The sequence below is a fragment of the Melanostigma gelatinosum genome, assembly GCF_949748355.1.
Source record: "Melanostigma gelatinosum genome assembly, chromosome: 10".
NCBI classification, from domain to species: domain Eukaryota; kingdom Metazoa; phylum Chordata; class Actinopteri; order Perciformes; family Zoarcidae; genus Melanostigma; species Melanostigma gelatinosum.
This window is the reverse complement of record NC_136643.1, coordinates 6,208,470-6,233,040: the sequence shown is the minus strand read 5'-3', so window position 1 is coordinate 6,233,040 and position 24,571 is coordinate 6,208,470. Positions and strand designations below refer to the sequence as shown.

The 24,571-nt window shown below is 39.9% G+C and overlaps 1 protein-coding gene across 1 annotated transcript in view; it reads right to left on the bottom strand.

The window, feature by feature from the left end:
• Positions 1-5,417: 5,417 nt before the first annotated feature.
• The window catches only part of plekhm3 (pleckstrin homology domain containing, family M, member 3), a 43,098-nt gene continuing 23,944 nt past the window's right edge, over positions 5,418-24,571 (bottom strand). Inside the window, exons 3-7 of the mRNA XM_079276357.1 lie at positions 23,465-23,610; positions 22,987-23,180; positions 17,878-17,941; positions 9,278-9,435; positions 5,418-6,222 (exon numbers count right to left, since the gene is read on the bottom strand). Coding sequence (XP_079132483.1) covers positions 6,060-6,222; positions 9,278-9,435; positions 17,878-17,941; positions 22,987-23,180; positions 23,465-23,610 — 725 coding nt within the window. The 3' untranslated portion in view covers positions 5,418-6,059. The remainder of the gene's footprint in view (positions 6,223-9,277; positions 9,436-17,877; positions 17,942-22,986; positions 23,181-23,464; positions 23,611-24,571) is intronic.

Below are 24,571 nucleotides of genomic sequence, written 5' to 3'. Positions count from 1 at the left end.
CTTCACGGCAATTAATGGAGTCGTTGTTGAGACGTTTTATTCACAACCACAAATGCACCGAAAGTCATTACAAAGACAACAAAGCCGTCATCAGAATTCATTAAATAGTTGTAGAGATATTTCAATCTGGACTGACCAAACCTAGAGTCATGCTGCTGGCATTGCTAAAAACACCAGTCCACATGTATTAATAAACACAAGTAACCATGAAAGGGATTTGAACTTCAGCAAGAGTTCATCTTCAGTGAATAAAGCCATCCCAAATGTCAAACAATCCCACCTTTCTGCATGTTCTAAACTGCTTTTTTCTGCGTAAGTCGGCCATCATGCTTCTTAAGGCTGATCCCTCACCGTTTTAATGATCTGCCCCAAACTCCTGTTTTCAGCAGGAGATGCTTCACAGCAAGGAAATAATGAGACCTGTTTCATGGGACCTTTAAACATACCCGTGCATCAGTGATACTCTGATTCTAATGGAGGGTTTTCCTTTAGTTACAGATCTGTAAACTGAGAGGATATCGTCAAGCCCAGATGTTGAGTTCAGCACTGCTGGTTGACATTGGCGCCAAAGTGAAGCAGGAAGTGTTCCGTGAATGTCGAGGTCAGCAATTTGCTTTCTTTCAGTTACGGTAGGGATTTGTCTACCCGGGAATGGCGCTTCTGGTCTGTTCCCATCGACAAAACAATCTCACCGCAAGGTTAGTTGTTCTGGAACTTTTGATCAGAACATAAGATCTTCTTCAGCAGATGGAGTTTTCACATTTTATGTTTTGAAATTAATTTCCAACGGCTGATGAAGATTGTGTTATGCTGTTCCTTTGCGGAGGATTGCAGTGGTTGTCAGCTTGACTTCATAACAATCCAGTTTTATGGGGAAAAAATAAAAAGGACTCAAACATGAATTAAAACATCTCAAGTCATTCCTGTTGCCCAATCTACTTGTCGGATGTCAATTGATATGCTCAGTATGTTGCTGAGGTAATAAATACTATACACAGCTTCCATTTGTAGCCAGCTCTGTTCACAGACCCTTCTCTAAGTGCTGCCCCACGCTGCTACTCCGCCAATGGAGCCCACACTGTCACTAATTTCATTCCCTGAATAAATTATCTGACTTATGAAAAACAAAAAATGTATTTCAGAGAGAAGCAGACAGAAGGCTCTACGATATGTGTTTGAAGGATATATCTGGATGTCAAACTGATTCAGCAGTGAAAAAGTTAAAAAGATAAAGATAGATGCTAAAGTTGACAGATTACAGAGTAAAAGTGAACCAAGTCTCTATTCACTGTTATAATCATTACAAAGCCAAAGCAGCATGTGTAGACATTCAGTACACCTTCAGTAGCTAGCGTAGCATAGATGTGGTAAAGCTAGTTAGCAATGTGCTTACGTACTCTGCTAATGTTAGCTCCACAAGTGTTTACGTAGAGCTGGCTGATGCAATGCTGAGATTGGCCAGTTTGGTCAATTGCAGGAAGTCAAACCCAAATGTCCTCAGGCAAACAATAGGAACATTTCTCCACAAATGATTCAAACACCATTTACTATTAAGAAGTTTGTCTTTATTGGCATCAGTGGCTAGCGGACAAAGTTGAACAAAACCAGACAGGATTAAATCAGAAAATCAACTCCCCGTATTTGCATAAGACGTTTGGCTGCAATTAATAGGATAAAAGATGAACAATAACTTAAAAAGTGCAAAAGAGAGAAGAATTACCGTCCAGTTGTTCTACTACTTAAATACTGTACAATATATTCTTCTCCAAACACGTCAAGTAAAACATACTGCAATGATGGAAATGTGCCTGCAACATAAACATAAACATCTTCAGTCGTGTGACAACCTGTAAATACACTTTAATGTACTCATCGTTTTGTCAAACTGGGTTTCACTACAGCGAAAAGATAACAGAGCTTAACAGGAATAAGTTAAACACAATTCATAACAGGTTGTCTGACATGGAAATGAAAATTGGCAATATTGTACGAAGGACAGTCAAACAAAAAAACAACTAAACACAAACCTGCACGAATGAACAGACAAACATACTGCATAAAACAAGCAAATAAATAAATACAAGTTTTAAAGTGATCAGATGCACAAGTCTACAAGTCGGCTACTGTAACGACATAGAGGCAGACTACAGAGCCCAGCAGGTATTTGGGGTCATTTGTGCATAAATTAATAACTCATAATCATGACTAAGCATCAATATTCTGTATTTATTTTTTTCCCACTATATTTGGATATGGTTCGATATATTTTCTTCAGTTTGATGAACCTTGTGAACCCAACAATTACTGACAAATTAGCCTAGCAATGTCTAATGTGATGTCTAGATTTAATATGTGTATAACATAAACTGTAAATGGCAATTTACACTTAGAAAACATCAGCAATATTTAAAAACAAAAAAATAAACATGCTTAGATTTGATCCAGATCATCTAGAACAGTCTGGAGGTAAAACTGAATATATCTAGATTCATATTTTAGCTTCAACATATTTTACAAGCTACCAGTTTGTTTAAAGACCTGTTGAATCAATTACTTCTCTCCCATTAATACATCTGTGATAGTACAGCTGCCTGTATGGCGTAGAGCTTTGAGCTTATTTTCTTTATTTTCTGTCAGTCATCTACTCCTGTGTTTGTCACGTGTTGCATTGTAACATTGACGACATGAAGCTGAACGATAGCGCCAGATTGCAAGTTGGGTTGGGGTCTCAAATGTAGCTGTACCGGTCTGGTTCAGCCAGGTTAGCTCTCCGTTTTAGGACAGTGAAGAACGTGTGCATAAATAAATAAATAACAATGTAACAATCCCTAAAACATGCCGGGCTCCGTGGTACACAAATTAACATGATTTAAAAGAACCCAAAATAAAACATTGACATTCTGTCAAAATATCGATCAAATTTCAACCAAAGGGTTTATAACCCCTCCATCGGTTTTAATGCAGCAGGCACAATCAGTCAACAATAACTTAAACATTACATTTTTAATACCACCTGTAAATGAAAACTAAATAAATGTAATCAACTGACAGATCAGTGCACTTTTCCTGCCACATTTGAAACTACACTCGGTTATTTAGTTTTAGTCTACAGTACCCTATATGCGTCATAAAATTTGTCAGTTTGGTCTCAAAAGTACCGATTCACACATAAACATACTGCAGACTACGGTGGATTATTCATTCACACATGAATTCTCTTCAAAGTTAAAATGTTTTATGGCTCAAACGAGTTTGGAAAAACAGGATGAAGACAGATGAGCAAAAATAAATAACACTGAAATAAAGTCTGTTGGCACTGAGAACGCAGTTTCTCAGAAAAGACAAGTAGCAGGAAGAAACAGCTGCTACGTTTGAAATTCTTACAAATTCAACTCGCTGTAACAAAACCACGGAGTGCAGCTTTCAAAGATCAATGGAAGCAGCATTTACTAAAGGTTTTCAATTTGTGATTGGAGCAACAATGTGTTTCGAGTTGTAGAAAAATAAAAACTCACTGTTTCGGACTTTAAAAATTCTGTTTGTTGGATGAACCACATTAGTTTTGGAAATCCACCGAAAACTTTAAACAGATTCTGAAACAAATATTTTGTTTTCTAAAAATGTCTGTTTTCCTTTCATTTTTGGGCATCAGTTAGCTGATTTATTAGCTAACTAATGTTGATTTTTCTAACAGTTCAGTAAAATTAGCCTGAAAACAGGACGGAAACACAGAATCACTGTAAAGTGTTTCCGGACCTTTACACATGAAAGCAGTGAGTTCTAAAGGCCATCTAGGTTGCATAGAGATACTAAAAGCTAAAGCTGCTATCATGTGTGATCGAGTCTGCATGAAGAAAGCACAACAGGAAGTAGAATCAGAGGACGAGGGGAGGGAAGAGGCGACAACGAAAGGATACGTGAAAGACTGATGGAGGGAAGATGTGCTCAGACAGACTGACAGAGTCCCTTTCTAAATTAAAGTCTGTTTGCAGTTTTACATTAAAATAACACTGATTTAAAATGAGTGACTTCAAAATCGTCATTCATTCCACATGTAAAAGTTAAATAACTCAGTTTAAGGAAAATGAGATCTGATGAAATCTATCTTATTATTAATCCATTAATAATATTGAGTAAAACATCCCAATTTATTTGGCTCCAGTTACATCCCAAATGAGCCCAACATGTAATCAAATATGTTTGGATTTGTTCAGTAACGATAGATTTCACGACAAGTTGTCACGGCTGGAGAGAGAAAATGATCAGAACGTCAAATGAAACCGTCCCTGCAGCACAACCCGTTTCCTGCTGTTGATCCACAGAATAAGACTAAATACACTTGATTATTACAAGTAATTAATAACTTTACTGGGGCTTTAATGAACTATTATTTTCATTGTCGATACTTTTCCTTGATGAAGCTCTTGGTCTCTAAAACTTCAGAAAATAGTAAAATGCCCATCAAGTTTTCTTTTTTGCTCTTTTGTCGAACTAACAGTCCCAAACCCAAAGAACTTCAGTTCATTGTGATGTAAGACGAAGACATATTCACGAGTATCTAAATGTACTTGAGTCTACTGGAGCATTACATGAAAACAGGAAAAGCATTGTTGCATTTGTAATAAATATATTTCTTATATTTACACAGCCTTTTTAAAGATGTGTTTTAAACGATATTATATGAAATGTAATAGTCTGGAACAGACTTAACTCACAGACGGTGAAATAACGGATTTTGCTGCAGTGGTGGTTTGAGGAGCCTCTATTGATGTTCTGATAACTGATGAGAGGACAGGTTCACATTGTTTTAAAGTGCATCTTAAAATAATCCCCAATGTGCATTGTGAAGTTTTTACTTGCTGTAATCATTCCTCCTGTTCATAGTGGCCTTTAAAAGATAAAAATTCAATGAGAGTGATGGGGGACAAAACTCCACAGTCCCTGTTCTGTATAAAAGTATATTTCAGACTTTATTTAAAGTTCATATGAGGCTTCAGGCCGAGTTAGATTGATTTGTCGAGGTAGACAAATCTCATGGATATATTCCAGCCTTTTTTCTACACAATTCCCTTTTTTGGTTCCCTGCAGTGTTTCTTTGCTGAGCTGTGGCGGAGGGAGTGTAACACAAAGATTTATAGTTAACAGACAGTAACTTTGGAAAATAACCACTTGACTTGACTGAGACTGCTAAAAGCCTTGAATTCACTTGCATTTAGACAGGGGTCTTTATAAATGCCCCTGTGATTACATCCAGCAAAACCTGTCCCATTGCTCATATTAGCAACCATACTTTAATATATAGCTTCATAGCAATGGACATTAATGATAGTTGACAACAACTGATATTCTCTGTAAAGAAGGAAACTTTTTGCAGCCACCTATCAAGACTGCAGTGCGACAGTTTGATACTGAAATACTCATGTTCAGTCATTTAATCTGTAAACAAAGACGAAACAAAAAAGGGTGACATGTTCCCAAAATGAGCTTCTTTTGTTTGACCACCAGTCAAAAAAACTAAAAGGAAAACAGCAAATCTTCACATTTGAGAGGCTGGAACCACAGATATTAGATCAATTATTAATCAATTGATAATTCATCTTCTGTCCATTCTTCTAATGGTCTCGTCACTGAACTTGTGCTGGAAGACGTTGGTTAAAATAAACCACCGAAATGTTCCAACTGTTACTTTGAATGTCTCTAGTTTATCAGCCGTGATTTGGGATTAAGTGAAAGTAGTGATGTGGTAAAAGGATGAAGATGGCGGACCTTGACGTGTGACGTTTGAGTACAAAATACAAGCAGTTCAGTCTGTAAAGCCTGGTGGTGTCAGGTGGTGTTCTCCCTGCTCTTCACTGTCGCACAAAGAGGGCTGAGCTCAGGGTGTGCGTGTGTGCTAGCAGGTACACACACAAATAAGAAACACAAACCTGACGATGCAGCTGAACTCTTGTCACAGAATTTGTCCTGTGGTGACACATGATTCAGAAAAACAGGCACTTTGTCCAGCGTCATGGCCTGGCAAGCACCCTAATTGTTTACTGCGTGTGTGTGTGTGTGTCTCAGGTGTCTTGGTAGGGCAGGTGAAAGCAGCCGGGGCTGTCGTCGTCAGGTGACCAGAAGGAGGACGGCCTCATGTGGTGGAGCTCTCTGCGAACACAGCGAGGACACGGCTGCGCTTTCTGCCGACACTCTGCGTGGAACACGGCGCCGCAACCGTCACACCTGGAACCACCAAGGTGAACACACAGGTGAGTCATCGCGCTGTCTGTGGGAGACAGGCCATCAGTGTGTCACAATTCTGCATTACACCTCACAAAAAACACGTGAGAATGCTGAAATTAAAAGATTCTGCAGAAATCCAAAACACATATTATGATACGAAGTGACAAAACGTTTGTGAAGGCCGGTAAATGTTTTTTGAATATTAAACACTCCCACCTTGCGGTGTTAAAACTATGATGCAATGCATTACATTTCTGCGTTCTAAATTACAACAACTACTGCAGGAGTTGTGTGTGAGTTTGTAAACAGATGCTTTGATGATGTTAAATGCTTACCCCATTTACTCCAATTCATCAAGACTTTAGTCAGTTTTTAGATTCTCCTTTAAATGTGGAGGCATGAGAGAAAAACAAAGTTCTCTTCAAGAATTCATGGTAAAATTAGGTCGTTTTGGGGGTGAAGTATTCCTTGAGTATTTAAAAACTACCCCCTTGCAATTTTGTTAACAAAAATGTTGAAGAATATTCTTGACCCTTTTTCAAATCTTAGATTTCGTGACACAATTTCAGATTAATGCCAGTGTTCATTTTGAACGATGAAGAAAAAGATTTGTAGACAAAACTGTTTTCACAACAAAAACAAGACTTAAACGAAGTAAAGAGTATCCTTTGCTAACTTTGATGCAATGTAGAACATTTTTGGTGTGTCACAATTCCGTATTGCAGTGTTAGTTCGTTAACAAAGAAATATATGCATCTACACACTTCTTTCCACTTACAAGTCAGCAGAATTTAGATAGCGTGTTTATGATTTTGCAAAATCTTTCAAGCATTCATTTTGTGAGTGAAAATATTTGTTGACTTACCTTTTTCACGACAAAAACAATATAAAGTAACCTTTGAAAACTATGAGACAATGTATTACATATTTAGTCACCAAATGAAAACTAAATGACGTGAAAGACAAACGGACTAATCACTGTTAACAACCTAATTGTTAATGCAACAACCTGCATGTGTCTCACAAACTGAACATGATCCATTAAGTATGGTACCGCAGGCTGATCACATCCAGGTATTGCTCATTTCCTGCACCGACGGAGTCTGAGTAACTAAGTCAACAGCTCCACTCAGTTCCAGTAAGTACAGTAGGTAGAGCTGTTATCAGTTAAGACTTCACACCTCCTTCACAAGTCATAAAACACAACTCAACAAGGAAGGTGTGTCTGTGTGTGTGTGTGTGAGTGACAGCACAGACTGTGTGCCGGTGTGATTCTTGTAAGAATTCTAGGAATCGGTCCTGATTGCCTCTTATCTCTCTGCTGTCCGTCACTATGAGTTTAAGTGACGAGGCTCTGGACTCTGTTAACTGTCCATGTCGGGAATGAGTGTCGACACACAGCTCTCTCACATCAACTAGTGTGAGGAACAAGCTGCAGATACCCAGAGAGACAACTCACTCACACGTTTCATCTCTTTCCTTTATTCATGCAAAATTTGGTCATTCGTTTCATTGTATACTATTTCATTAAAATGTCATAAAATAAGTCATAGCATTTTAATGCCAAAAAAAGTAATAGTAGAATATGTCATCGTATAGTATGTCACGTCTAAAATGTTATATAGTATGTCACGTATAAAATGTTACGATGAAAACTGTTCACAGCATGTTCTGTTGATTACATAGAGAAATAAGAACATTGTTTCTGCAAGGAGACATTGCTGTTGAATTTTTTTAAATGTTGTTTATCTGCAGTGCTTTGTACCACTGAAGGAAAGTTTAAAAATAACGTATGTTTTCTAACATTTGGATGAACCGATCCATTGGCCCGGAAACAACCCTTTGATAAAGTCAGCAATGACCAAAATGTCTTTCCTCTCAAACTTAAATTGGTCCTCCCAAAGACAGAAGAACATGAGCAAACACTCAGAAACGCATGTAGAAACGCATACTCAACCTGAGGGCCTGGAACAGAAATAAATCGAGCTAGTAGCACAAACAGTGACATTACCACACTTTATGTCCTCTCACCCCTGAGAGTTTCCCTATGGCTCTCTACTGCTTGCTTATTATAAAAGGAGTTCATTCAGCATGTCAGTCTCAAGAGATTGTTTTGTTTGTAATGCAGGTGCTTTGCTTTTAGGTGCACTCTCAGAAGAAGAAGAGTTATTGATTCAACTCATTACCTTCTGAAGAACCTCTCCAGAAGCTTCTGCAGAACAGCATTTCTCAAGGTAGACCGAACATGAAGCAACCTTTAGAGGCAGCACAGACAGTGAGAGACACGAGCTGACACACTCAGTCCAGGAGTAGTCCCCTCCAAATGAAAATGTTTTAGCCTGAGCTACAGATGTGCTGGTCCTCAAGGTGTTTGACGCCACTTCATGAATGTATAGAAACAAGGAAACATATATATAATACCGTAATACAATAATATACTTACTGGTACTTGCATATACATGGTCTAGTACACTGGTTCTGTTTGCTCCAATACTGTTTATATGTATATACTGTATGTGTGTATGTGTATATATACCGTATATGTGTGTGGATACACATTTACTACAGTACTGCATAAACTGTTTACATCACAGTTTACACATTTTACAATAAAAGTACACTTTTATACTACAGTATTATATATATATATATATATATATATATATACATACACATACACACACACACATTGTATATTGTAGTTGCTGCACTTTTTCTGTCTTTGATTCTAATTAGAAATGTCATTGCAAACGACTACTTCTACTACTAAATCGTTGAATGTGACAATAAAGAACTTAAACTCGATATGTCCTTTGGAGCAGTGGTTGTGTCTATACACAATAGTTGTTTTGCTTTTTCATGTTTATTTGACAACCTGACAAAGATCTCTGAATGATCAAATTCACTGAAATCCTGTCTTCTCCAAACCTTTTCCACTGAATCAAGTCTCTACAGATCAAATAATGAATGTCTATGATGAATGAGCAGCCCAAACTTGTTTGGCTAAGTAAATGTTCTGCTGTTCTGTAGAGAAACATTATCTGAGGATGTGTACCTCTTAGTGGCATTCTCCTGGAAGGGGTAGATGACCTGTCTGTTGTGGCAGAGCTCACAGATAAAGCCTTTCTCTCGACACAAACTGCAGCTGAACACGTGGGAGCTGGCAAACTTGATCACCTTAGACAGGAAGGGAGCCAGTTTCCCATCGATCACCTGGAGGGTGAGGAGAGAGGGATGAACGGGGGAGAACAGAAGAAAAGACGTGGTCAACAACAATAAAGCATTAGCACTCTGCTAAAAGTCTACGTGGGTCTGAATTAGTGAGGATGAAATATGAGAACCTGAAGTGCTATTCAAGGAATTTAGTTTGGATTCAGAAAAACCTGTCAAAAAGAAGAACAAACTGCGGTTAAAGGAAGGATGTTTGCTTTTAAAACGCCTTCAAAGTATTCTCCGTCTTTAGAGTTACCAGTAGAATTAGATTTAATTAACTCGCTACAAGGTAATTAAAGGAAGCAGGACATGCATGACGGGGTCAGAAAGTCCAGCTACTGTTTGACAACAAAGATCACAATGTGCACGGTGATCGATGGTATTCAGTTAAATGTAATATATGTACACATAATACATATATAAATAGCACATTGTTGTTATACATGTCTGGCAGATCTTTTGACTTCACATTACAAAAAAACGTATTCTGAAACAGTCCGACTCTTCATGAAAGTGCTGACATGACGGAAAGGAAGGGCCATGACTTCATGGTAGATTTTGAGATCAGTTAAATGGGCTTGGAGGAAAGACTGGAGACAGGAGGAGAGGAAACTGAAGGAAGGAAGGAGGAAGACGGTGAAGGAGGTGAACGCCTTGTAATGGCAACGCTTGGCAAGTTTCTTTAAGAACTCAGGCGTGGGTTCTGGCGGCGGGGGGGGGGGGGCTGCAGTTGTATTGTAGTGAATAGACAGTGGATGACTGAAGAGGACAACACTGTTAGTGAAAAGACACGCTGTGCAGAATCTCACAGAGATATAAAACTGAATATGGTTGTTTTGTCGAGTCATGTTAACAATGCGGTGTATGTGAGACACAGAGTATAAGGTTGGAGAAAGACTGCGGTAGAGATACAATTTACAAGAGAGATCTTGAGAGAGAGAGCGAGAGAGCTTGTATTCAGATACAAGTGGTTCCACCTGGCAGAGCTCTGGACCTCCCAATTATAACCTCCTTCATGCTGTTTGTTACACGACGAGGAGAAGAGGAGGACGAGGAGGACAAGGAAGAAAGCACACAAACAGAGGAAACATGGAGGAACACGGATCCTGTTTACAGTAAATCATAGACTGAGATTAAATGGCCTACACTGAAGGCTTTTACTATAACAGACTTTACGTACAATCTTGATATGAAATGATCAGTCTCAGACCAACATGAGGGTCGTGTGTCCGATCAAATCTCACTAAAAACAAGATATATTCCAGTCAGCCTCTGATTCGACTTTTACAGTAAAACTGATTAGTGATTATTCATTTGGTGTTGTTTTCAAACACTATGCACTGGGCAAGATAGAATGTCCCAATATTAGTCCAGACCTCTACATTCGGCCTGGGTGATAGGGCCAAGATCAATCTCCATATAGGTCATTTCATATCTCGATGACAATATAAATCTCCATACTGCACGTTATTCTGTAATTCCATGATTAAATAGTCCATACAACATTAACAAATGATGAAGCTTATACTTGTGTACGTATACTCCTGTGTGAATGAAATACTTGACAAATGAAATATTAGTATTTTGTCCTTTATAAAGATCTTTAATTTAAAAAGCGGTTTCAAGGAAAATCATAGAGAAAAAATATAAATATATGTCCATATATACATCATTGCTGTATTTCTTGATGAAACAACAGTTTAGCAATCAGCGAGCAAATCCTTCAGTGTCCATAGCTCTGGTTGTATGGAAAACTCACTGAGTGACGACAACCACAAATTGTCATTTTAAAATTTCTGTTTGTGAACAAATTATACAAACAAGTGCTTTAGGGATGCTGGTTTGGCACATTTATTTCTAGCTGTTACGCTAAGTTATGCTAAGCTAGGCTAGCTAGATTGGTAACAAGGTTTGATACAGGCTGCTGGTGTGTGATGAGATCTGAACTTTTATTCAAACATGGTCTCGACAGATGTTTTCTACGTAGGAAATGGTTCCGACATCATGTCTTACGCACACTGAGAACGTTTTGTTTCAAAGGAAAATTCCACAGTGTATCTCCAAGTGTCCCTAATTCTATTTTTGCGTCTGTATGTGAGAACAAGTCCTGTACAAATGATGAATGTTATATGTGTCCCCACACTAAACCTAAGGAGCCCCGCTCAGTCCGGTCCAGCCCGGTCCGCATGACGAATGGCTCTCCTGATGGAGGCTGGCAGGCTCGGTAATTAAGGCCCTCTATAATTGGACTGGGCAGATTCAAACGACTGGCAGCACAGCTCTGGTGGCTGCTGGGTACTCTAGAGGGACGGTGGGAAAGATGAAGGGCGGCACAGGAAGATGGCTGGACGGGGAGGGACGGAAGTAAACGGACAGGAGAGAGCAATATAAAGAAAACAACGTATTGTACATGTATGATGCCTGGACCCAGTCATATATCATAAATTGATCAAAAAAGAACTGGTCTGTGATATTATCAAATTCATTTCTCTAAAGTCGCAAATACTTTCCTCCTTTAAAAAAAATAAAAATAAATAAATGTCCATATATTTGCCATACTGCTTGCTATAAATATCCGCTGACTATTTTATTTGCTACTCCAAAGTACCAAAGCCCCGTTGGGTCACACTGGGACAATCATTCAGGCAGGAACCTAAATTTCAACCCTATTAATTTGCACACTTGCTCGCGTCCAACAAGGACAACTATGAAGTCAAATATTGATGGCTGTCCCGAGTGTCTGGGCCAACCAGCAGCGAGCCCGCTGGCAGACCTCTCAGTGCTCCGATGGGAGTTCAGGGTCGGCTGGCTCGGTCTAACTTCTGTCTCCACAACGGACAGGGTTTGTTGACATGTGGATCCCGCAAAACGATTAGAGTCCCTATGAGGGGGTCGGCAGTCGGCACAGGCCCCGAGATAAACTGAAGGGGTTCTGAGATGATTAACAGGATGAGAGAAAATAAATATATTCTGTTAGACTACTGTTTCTCTAACTTGTATTTTCGTTATTTTTCCTAGATGGTTTAATGTCTTCAGGTGTCTAAAATGATTCAAAGGAAACAATCTGAGAATGTAAAAGAGCTCTTTGATGAGGGGTTGAAAGCAGACATTGCTCAAAAAGGTTAGGAACAGCTGCCACTGACGTAACAGTGTGACTGCAGGTTTCATGACAATACATTTATGACGACAATATTCCTTTAAAAAAAAATCATCTCCATTGTGGAAACACAAACAAGAATGCTCAAAGTTACAGATTTAGTTCCTGATTTTCATTTAGTTCATGGAACAAATGGAAAAGAGCTGACATCTCTGATTCGGGTCAGTGTACCCTTATTAAAACATTGCAGAGGAAAAAAACAAAACATATGTCAACAGAATATGTTGTGGATTTCAACATATAAAAGCATGTGCAAGACAACAGTATCAGTACCGGGATTAAAAAAACAATGTTTATTGTGAACAGTGCAATGTTCACAATATGATTCTGGTGCAGCCGACAGGACAACACCCCCCCCCCCCCCCCCCCTTAATGCTCTTCCCCTCCAAACCCCCCCAACACACACACACTTCACCTCCTCTCCCTCCCTCCATCCTCTTAAACTCCTCCCCCTGCAGTTCAACCTCTTTTTCTGCTCCATGCAGTCTTTGTGCTCCAAAACCTCCTAATCCCCTAAAACTGCTGTTTAACAGCCGTTCGCCTGCCCTCCCTCCCTCTCTCTCTCCCTTCCACTCTCTCTCTCTCTGTCTGTCTCACACACACTGACTACCACAGCTCCATTGAGGAACTAGGAAGCCAGCTGGGATTACATGACTGGAAAGACCAGCTCTGTTTGGATAACACTCACTCACTCACTCACTCACTCACTCACTCACTCACTGAGAAGACTTGATGTTGATTGTCACTGTCCGCATCCTCGAGTCTCGAGGTTCCACAAATCTTTGAGGAACATACCGGATGATATATTTTTTAGATTAATAAAGAAACTCTAAATATGTGTCTATGTCAAGTATTAAATGAAAAGCAAACAGTTTCTGTTAAAAGTTAACAAAATTAAATAATGAAATAAAAGTAGCTAAATTGCAATTGCAATGATACATCAGTATCGGTGTTGTGTGTGAGCCTGTGCTTCAGTGATCTGAGAGGACTTGAATCAAAGGTAGGCGAGTCCAGAAAAGAAACGTGAGCTTTTCAGTTGTTATCAGATGCTGTTAGCGCATTTTGCCAAAGTTGTGCTGCAGGAAAAAAGTTGAAATGACTCTACAATGACGACATCTACAATTCAGCTATATAGAGATTATTACACAGAGTTGTACATTCCTTTGATGGACAGGTAGATCTGATGACTCACTAGCCCAAGGCTTTGGTGGAAGAATAAGCCCTCAAGCTGTGCCATAGTTAAACCATATACAACTCAGCTGATGTTGGCCAAAAAATGTTTGTACAAATACGAAACAACATGCCACTAAAGTCAATTTGACGCTGAAGTTGGTCGTGGACGCTGAAATTAACTGGCTACTTAAAGGTTCACAAAACTGAATCCAGAGCACATCTATTGCCTCCACACGGCTCTCAACATGGCGACGGCTGAGCCGGCGGTTAGCAGTAACAGTGCTTACGGTGCTAACAGTGCAAACAACCGTAACAGTGCTTAAACAGTGCTTACCTGAAGGGGAGGTGGAGAGTGGGCCTTACGCTTCTGCAACGACAGCGTTTTCAGCATTAACCCTTCATACCAGGTCAGAGCGGGTCGGCCGGTAGCCAGCCAGAGAGAATCGCATGCACTAAGAGGCGGTGGGCTATGTAAACAAAGCAATGAGAAGCTCAGATTACAACACACACAGACGGAGTGTGACTTCTCTGCTTCGGTATAAATTGCTCCACTATATCTTTACATAGCTATTGGGTGTTTGCTGCTACATCAAGTCTTTTAAATTTAGAATTTAGCAGCTTTCATTTCTTGTCATTTCAGACATCAGTGCTCTCTGGTGGAGAAAAAGTGTCAACATTGCATTGCTGACACTTTCTAAATCACGATAAACCTACAGACAAAGAGAGGTCCATGAGCTTAGTTAAAATGCCTTTATTAGTTTAGGGCATATCAAAGTAAAAATATACAAAGAGAACGTCGACCAGTCACCTCAAACCTAGTTTGGTATTTCTGTACTGCAACTTCTTTTTACTTATTGGATTCTGAATATATATTGATACCGTGCGGTGCAAGAGTATTAATATACTTCTAGCTGTAGTTGAAATGTGGTTGCAAGAGGTAAACATTTGTTACCCAATTTCCAGGATAATGAGGATGATTTTCATGTTGCCCAACTTGATCCGATCATATAACTCTAACACCGTGCATATGAGGGTAAAAGCTACTTTTAACATTTACTTAAGAGGCCACTGTGTCTGGACAAGTGTGAGTGGAGAGGGATGCCTGGCACAGAGAGAATGCCAAAGTATCACTGTGGGAAGCCTGCTGCACGCACACACAAAAACACACGCGCACACACACACACTTACTTTGCTACTTTAGTCCTCACATAAAACCCTAGAAACAATCCTTAAAACCAGCAGAGGAAAAGGGCAGAGCGTCCTTAGACAAACACATATGTTTTCCCCAAATGAACTGGCTCCTAATGGGGGATATGGGTGGAGGCTATTTGTCGGGAGGTGAATAGACTTAGTGTGGTCCAGGGTTTAGCCAGGGGAGTTTAGCCTCCACTGACCTCTGAGCTGGAACAAAAAAAGCCACGTTGATTAAGAGCGTCATTTTATTCAGGAGGTGAATCAAAAGAAACAAGCTTGTTAATATGGAAAACCAATTAAGGGGCAGAGTGCTTGAGATACTCGGAGAGAGGGGGGAGATGGGGGAGGTTAGAGGGGGGAGGGAAGGCGAAGAGGGAGCGGTGCAGTCTCTGCTTATTGTTGAAATTAGTGCTAAATCACGAGTTTGGTGTTTATGAGTAAATCACAAAGTTTAGCAGCGACAGAGAGTGAGGCGCACACACACACACACACACACACACATAACACATGTGTGCTGAGCGTGTGTGAGGCCAAGGGGATGTCGGGAAGAATGGAGGGATGTCACGCTTTGTTTTTCTGCCTGTTGATTCTGAATGTAACCAATTAGTGAAGCAGAGAGACACAGAGTGTGGGAGTGGAGGAGGAGGACGAGGAGGAGGAGGAGGCCCAATCTCTTTCACCGTGAGTCTGTGGCCGAGCTCTGAGTCAGAGAAGGGGGGGTTGAAAGAAGAGAAATGGGGCAGGGTACAACATAATGAACATAATGACAAACAAAAGAACTTTTCAGTAATTCGTGGTCGCTTTCCTCTGACCCCCAAACTCAGTTCGCGGACTAGATACTGAACCGCTGAAAGGCCAGGCTGTTTCCTTTTTTAATGATCACTGCTAAAAAAGAAAAAAAGAATTTCTCTACTTTCATGTTAAACTGAAGACATTTAAATTGTCCAAAAACAGAGTTGGGCGGCGTAACTGGCATTAGCGGCAGGCATGGTAGAGATACGCCGTTTGATAAGAAAATCTGCTGATTAGATAAGCGGCAGAGTTAAAGATTTTCACAATGCCAGATATGAATTCTTTCCACCGACACCATTGTTTTCTTGGATCAGGACACTTGAAAGAGCTAACCCGGCTATTAGAGGGTATTACCCTCTCTTAACACTGTTATGACATGGGCTCTTGCCAGAGATACAAGGGAGAGGTTGTACACTATGTAAGGCCAGCAACATTCTATATTTTTCAGTTTTTCCACAAATCAAATAATAAACAATGCATTAGTTTGTCTCTCAGTATTCTTTTACTGCAGCACCTTTAAAACCAAGTCACAAAAATAATGTTTCATCATAAAAAAGGAAATAGCTTAAAAACCTACTAAAGCAATCGATTATCGGGCATTCAGAACATGTTACATTGAATTTGTTGGAAACTACTTTAAGCGGTGGATCAATCCATATTTGGTGCTCTAGTGCAGTGGTTCTCAACTGGTCTGGCTGCGGGACCCACCATCACCCCTTAATGACAAGCCGGGACCCACGACCCAAATTATAGATATATATAGATATATATCATTTATATATATATATATATATATATATATAATTTGGGTAAATCTATATTCAAGACGTCTAGTAGTAGTCACGTCTCTGTGTAGTAAACAACTGTCAAATCAAATAAAGAAAGCACATCAATTATATTTTAACAAATATTATTCTCATTTTTCAAAGTTAACTGGATGGATTATAAATGCATAGAAATACATGAATACATGTTCTTCTCATTTCAATTAAAATAACAGCTGGATTAAAAAATAAATGACATGATGAAATTCAATTTAGAAAAAAATATGTTCACTGAATTGCCCTGCAGCTTTAAATGCAGTTCATTCAGGGTGAAGTGAAAAATCCACAATATTATATTTTTCTCATCTTCCAAAAAGAGAAATTAGTGTTTGAAGAATTCACCTCTATGAGTCTGTCCAGTCAGAGTGTAATGACCATCTCTCTGGCCATTTCTCTCTTTTGGAGATCGTCCTATGATTTGACTTTCACAACCCTCACCTCAACAGTCCTGCTCTGCTATCTATATCCTCATCTCTCCCCCGTGTGTTACGGTGTGTGTACATCTCACTCAAGTCAGGAAACTTGTCAGAATACCCATATTTGATTGGCTGAGCTTCATCACGTGATGTGATTCACAACGCATTGGTCGGTGTTTTTCCTGCACCGCTGAACAAGTGCCGTAAATGCTGGAATAATTCCGCTGCATAAAAAATGCCCTTCAAAATAAAATCACAACTTTTTTTTTGTCAGGCAAAGGCCCACTGAAAACGACTTTTGGGTCGCGACCCACCAGTTGAGAATCACTGCTCTAGCAAGTATTTGGGGCAGCGGAACAGTGTACGAGTGATTGAGTTAAAATAAACTACAGTGTGTGTTCACAGTAACGAAGTAATGTGCTATCAAGTGCAACAGTGTGGCTTTGAATAGTTTTTGTACAACAATGGTTCCTCATGGCTGGCAAACACTTTCAAGCTAACTAGCTAACTTATTAGCCTAGCTGCTGTCTACTACTGTACTCTAATGTCTTCTTTTTTATCTTTTACGTGGAATAAGAATTTAACTAATGCTTTATTATAACAACAGATGGAAAAGAGTGGGATTCTGTCAGCTAATGTAGCTAGCTAGCAAATGTTCTCTAAAATGGCGATATATATATATATATATATAAGATAAAATAAGATAAAATAATTATCTAAACTAATACATATCATAAAAAAGGTTCTTTGAGAATCAGTCCGGTCTGAGGTCTAAAACGAAAACTGATTAATGCAACGTCAATTTAGTTTCAGTTCATGTTAGACATGTGAATGGCGTCACTATTACTGTACACATAAAAGCATGTAAGCATGTGTGTGTGTGTACCTGCTGCAGGTCAGCCATGGAGTACAGGTGGATGTGCTGTAGCAGGTATTCCCTGGGGAAGATCCTGTGAAAAGACATAAGAGAAACATGTCTTGATACGTCATTCTCTGTGAAGCAGGTCATGTGTCACAATATTCAGCATATTCTCTTAAATGCCACAAAAAGTAATCAACACATTACCCGGTTCTATCAAAATAATAACCACAATTCTCAGCTTCCTTTACCAACAAAACAGGTCAAGGTAAAATAAATTATCTTTTCTTGTCACTGTTTCAATATGTTATCCAGACAAACCCCATTATGTGCTACGACGTACACAATAAAGAACAGAGTACACTAAATCGTGCCACTAAGGCAGAACAACTTAGTTTGGAAACGAATAAATACAACAAAAAACATAAACCGAGAAAATGTAATGAATGATAATAAAGTACAATTTCACATATATGAATGTGCATTTCGTTCATTATATCCAATAAAATTGACTTTAAATAGAATTTATGAAATATATTAGCAATCATTTAAGCCTGTCAATTATAGACATATACTGTATGATCTGCCAGACATACGAGTTCAAACTGTTTCATGCTTTTAATGTTGTGACTAAATTGGTGTTCAGCTAAATGTAAATTTAGGTTCTTATCTGTCTGAGCTATAGGTGACCGAATGCCTGAATAAATACAACTCTGATTAAACACAAACTGTAAGCACAAATGCAACTTGAAGCCTAAATTTTCTTTATAAATTAAATTGTGCAGGCCAGTTTTAAAATAATGAACTCAATCTTTGAACTCAAACGTTTAAATATGGAAGACAATGGTCACATAAATATAAGCATTACATTGACTTGATGTTAAACCACCAGTCAATATCAATCTGGGAGTCTGATGCACTCCATCTTCAAACAATATGTGACAGGACTGTGTGTGCGTGTGTGTGTGTGGCCTCCTCTGAGACCACTAAGATGGATGGCACCATGTTAAATCCTGTCTAAGCTGTGATGAGTGTCACCAAAACACAAGTATGTGCGTGTATTCATATGTGTGTGTGTGTGTGTGTGTGTGTGATCCAGACACCTCATGGTGATAGGCACCTGATAAGCTACTCTGTTAGGTATGTTACCAATGGTTACCACAGCAGCATTCACAAGACTACAAACAAACAAACACACACACACACACACAGGTCCAATAATCAAACACAGACTGGCTCCTTGTTGAGTGTGTGGTCGGTGCCAAGATGAACACACCTTAAAAGTGTGTGCCGATCTTGATAAACGTACTTGAAAACTAACACATTTTAGGATTAGATTACAAGCAGAAGATACACAGATTCATGCATATATGCAAACACACACATATGACAACGAATAATAGTATTTGCAAAAGACCGGATGGTATTTAATTCCATATTTCATTTCACTATCCTCTGTGTATTTCTACTGCAGCAGACACACCTTTGATTCAGATTTTGTTTCCACTCGGTGATTATGATCGTGAAGGAGGGTCTGACCTGAGTAAGTGTGTGCGAACCTGCAGATGTAGGATGTCCTGCAAATAAGTGTGTGTGTGTGTGTGTGTGTGTGTGTGTGTGTGTGTGTGTGTGTGTGTGTGTGTGTGTGTGTGTGTGTGTGTGTGTGTGTGTGTGTGTGTGTGGAAAAAACAAACACATTATAATCTAATGCAAACCAAAACTAAATCTTATCTTTGTTGAACATAACGTTCAACTTGTGTTGACACAGTGTCATGGTTGAAAAATGCTTTCGGATGCTGTAGGTTTGTGGTGTTAATGTTTTGAATGATGCGATTAGTATAAAGTCCATCGAAATGAAAGTTTCTGTAGTTCTACAAAAAAAAAAAAACACCTACATTGGCAACTTGCTCTTACCACTACTAGTATACACGACCTCCTACAACTACAACTTATCCTACCACTACCTTAACCACCTAGTACATCTTCACAACCTCCTAATAAACACTTTAGACACACTAAGAACCACCTTGTACATCCCAGCAAAGACTATAAAAGACCTATTAACACCACAGAAACCAATTATTACACCACAGCATACAACAGACCCCCCCCCCCCCAACCCCCAACAACCACAAATATGTGCCTAAACCATCACACAGCGTCATGGCAAGTGCTGTTTGCTTTTTAATCACTTCTTCATAACATTTTGGTTATTATATGACCAAACCAAGAAATCTTGTATACACAGACATAATTATTCTGCAAAAAAGCCATAATAAGTTATATCCTCACTTATATAAATGAGAACATACATACACACCTCAATACTAATAAATCCCCCCCAAAAAACTAGAAAGAAAAATAAAATAAACAATCTTTCTGAAAAAATAACAGATGATCACCCAACAATTTCCGACACCTTGGCAAACACGAGTAATTATCTAGCAAACTCGGGGCAGTGACTCACTCCCAACCCGAAGTGCAACCTGTTTTCCGGCAGAGAACCATGGCCTCAGACTTGGAGGTACTGACTCTCATCCCGATCGCTTCACACTTGGCTGCAAACCGCCCCAGTGCGAACTTCGGGTCACGTTCTGAAGGAGCCAACAGAACCACGTCATCTGCAAAGAGCAGAGACCCAATAAATCCAACACTCTCCTCCATGAAAATCACAGACAGGATTGGTGACAAGGGACAACACGCACTGGAAACATGTTTGACTTTATGCAGACTATACAGCCAAAGCTCTCACTTTGGGGATACAAGGGCCGGATGGTTCGTAGCAACAAGCCCGGTACGCAATAATGCTGCAGTACCCCCCCACAGGACTCCCCGGGGGACACAGTCGTAAGCCTACTCCAACTCCACAAAACACATTTAGATTAGTCATTCCCATGACCCCTCCAGGGTAAAGACCTGGTCTACTGTTCCACGGCCAGGACAGAATTCGCATTGCTCCTCCTGGATCTGAGGTCCGACAGTCAGTCGGAGCCTCCTTTCCAGCACCCTGGAATAAACTTTGCCGGGTTTGACGGCCTCCTTCACCGCTGGCGTCCACCAGCAGATCCTTAGGTTGCTGGACTGACAGGCACCGATGACCTTCCGGCCACAGCGCCGAGCAGCCGCTTCCACAGCGGACGCTTTGAAACCAAGAATAGCAACCTTGAAATAACACTCTAATATCCACATCAAATCATCTCAGGAACAAAACAAAAACAACTCACCGTTTCAAGTGACACACATACCGAACGTTCGCTTTCTTAGCTCGCTAACTAGAGCTGATGAAATCTGCTAGAGACAGTTGTCATTTAAACCAACAAAATGAACAGTTGCTGGCTAGAAATGAGAAGCCTTTTGTTTACTTCTGTCTGAAATCAAGGATTGTTCCGTTGGTAAATCTGCAACCATTGTAAACATTATGTAGCATGCTACAGGAACATATAGCACAGTACATGCTATATGCACCAATATAGCACGTACCATGTTACATTACCAAAAGCCTTCTGTCATTAAGACATTAGACCTGCCTCATTCACCACAAACAATTACCTAATTCCCTGAGATTTATTCATACAGTCACCAAACTTTGACAACAAAACAACAAAAGGCAGCTTGTATACTGAATATTAGGCCGATCAAAGATTACTTTGCAAAGCTATCAAAGATGTAATCCCCTGTTAATGTTTGAGAAGTGCTGCACAGGGCCAAAACTATAGTGCTCTCTGACCTACAGACTTTGGTGCCTCATGTGGTTGTGAGTGCGATTGAGTTTCCATGACTTTATGCATGCATGCAACAGACATCTCCCTTCAGATCCCCCCCCCCTCCTCCTGAAGTAGACTGATGACTAGGGAAGGTTTTAGCGCCACGGCCCTCATCAATCCTGCAGTGTTTGGAAGTGGCGGGGCACCAGCCGGCACTGGCTAATGGGACAGGAGTAAACACAGAAGGAAATGATGCTGCTCGTCTCTGTGTTGCAGTCGGGGACGACTAATATGGAGGTCAGAGACAAAAACATTTCAATCGTGGCGGACATTAAAACTCTCATTGAAGACCAAAAACAATGATATAATAATCAGATTTCATCTTCTGTTGACATTCATTGACAATCAGTGTGTTATTCAGAATCTATAGCTGGCATCTGACATATGTAGCCTTTAACATTTTGTCTGTAATGTATACTTTTTTGACAGCTTAGTGAAATTATTTATTGATATACTACTTATCTTTATTTGTGGTAACTGTGAGGAGTACAAAAGCACAAACAAAGCACAAATGATAGAAATAGTTTAACGTAATATAAAGATTTGAATATAGACCTACTAGCAAAATGTTTTTTCTTTTACTTAGCCGGAAATTAAAAATCAAATGTAACAATTAGATTTCAGTTTGAATTGCATTACTGTAATCAAAAGGGTTAACCAAATTCTTTTCAGAAACAATGTTCATGTTACTTTGGATAATCCACAGACCTGGCTGTGAACAGTCATTTTTGGAATAATTTATACCAAAAAATAAGTCTCTAAAAATGATTGGCATGGTTAGATACCGTTACTGGTGGGTGATGATCATGATAGAGTATTAATTACATTCCAGCCTGTCTGCCGAGGTGGATGCTTCTCCTTTAGAAATACTTGGATCAGAGTGTATTAGTGACCTGGACAAGGATCATCCATCAGCTCACAGACAAAGCTTTCAGTGAGGGACCCCGCTCAGATAAACAGTACCCCCCCACCCACCCCCGATCATCACACACATGAACATGTGCACACACAGGCGCACATCCTTTATGTGTATGCAGTGTATAAACAGACAGGAATGCATGCAGAAAAAAGTTATGGCAATACACATGCATGCACTCAGACACACACATGTAAACACGGATCATACGGGGAGATGTTAACAGCCTGTGTCGTCCATCAATCACCAGAGGAATAATAACAGGGTATCAGTCAGTATGAGCTCCTTGAAGGTGCTTGTTGTTGCTCGTTTTAAAATATATTTTCAACCTATGTGCAGGTGAATAAGTATCATCTTTTAAAACTCTATACAAATCACATTTCTAATATGTAAAAGATGTGTGTTAAGAGCCTTAATATTGCCTCAACACCACAATAGACTTCACCGCCAACCTACCTTCGTCTGAGGTCCTCTGCAACGGTTGCTCGGCAGCTGAACAGGTAGGCACGCAGCGACTGGAGCTGCTGACGGAGACGCAGCACCGTGCTGAGAGGCTCACAGTGCTCATACAGACAAGGGTTGAGCTGCTGGACGTCCAGCAGAGGCTCCTCGTACACAAACTCCAGGAACTCCTTGGCCTGTTTAGACACCTGGAGGAGCACATTAGAGTTTCCATCAGGGCCACTGCACCAAGGACAGGAGACGAGAGGGACAATACCCAACAAGCTGGATGTCCCATGGTTGTAATTTGGTTGATGCGGGGCTAAGAATCCGTACTAAAAAGCCTCTGAGACGAGAAAAAGCATCAGCAAGCTACCCTGCTGACCCTCGAGTCGCTCATAAGAAGTTATAGATCAATAGTAAGAATCATATTTTGAGAGACGGTGGTTGTTTTTTCATTTAGTTGTGTGTGTATGTGTGTGTTTTCTCCCACCTTGTGCTTACTGGTGTCCCAGTTGTGCAGCAGACGTGCTGGGATGAGGAAAGAGTTGTCCTGATGGCAGCTCTGGCAGTAGTACCAGCCGCTGTAGTAGCACACCTTTGCCTTTCCTCTGGAGAGACCGACCGGACGCTGACAACCTGAGGAGAAAGTCGTCGGGTAAGTATGTGTGTGTGTGTGTGTGTGTGTGTGTGTGTGTGTGCTTATATCTCATTAATAAACAAATATATGACACTCGAGAGTCTCTGAATCAGGGCTCGACATTAACAGTTGCCAGGTTGCCATTGAGTACCAATCCATGGCCTTTGGTTCCCATTAGTGGCACCTGCTTTTTAACATGAAAAATAAGAAAACAGGAAACACATTTTCCTTAATACATTTTGTGTTGCATTCGGGATATTTGAACATTGCAATTACAGCAATTACCGTATATTTAAACAACCATTGCATCATCATCTTTATGACTGCTGGCTTATCACCCGACCTTTGAGTGTGGCCTTTAGGAACAGCCATAAACACTTCTGTTACTTGGTCACCAATTTTAGACGAAAACTATAGTCTGTTGTATTATTGTGGTATGAATCTATCTTTATATGTCAACACAGCAGACTTCAATGAGAAAGTGATTTGTAGACCTAAAAGTCCAACAGAATGCTACAATTGCGTGGGTGCATTTACTCGCACCCGCCAACATCACAAACCAATGTGCAAATCGATTCAACGGACAAAGAACCAGATGAACCGAAACGGAAAAACCGTAAGGAGATTTGTGAAGTCTTGGGAGGAAAAGTATCCCAGCATCTTTGAGCTGGATGGAAAGAAGAAGAATTCTGTTTTGTTACTGTAATAAAGCTTTTCTTCTGTCAAATTGACATCATTAAGCTGATGTATAACTGCATGGTATCGTGAGTAAAAACAAAACAAGTGACTAAAAATGGCAACCGCATCTTCAGTTTCGCCAACCACTTCTAAAAGTTATTGTTGAGCCCTGCTGAACGTCTCTTTAACCACGAGGAAAGCATTTAAACCACTTTTAAGAAAGTGTCATGAGTGGAAATCAAACCAACACAACAATCTTCTTAATGTGGAACAAACACGGCT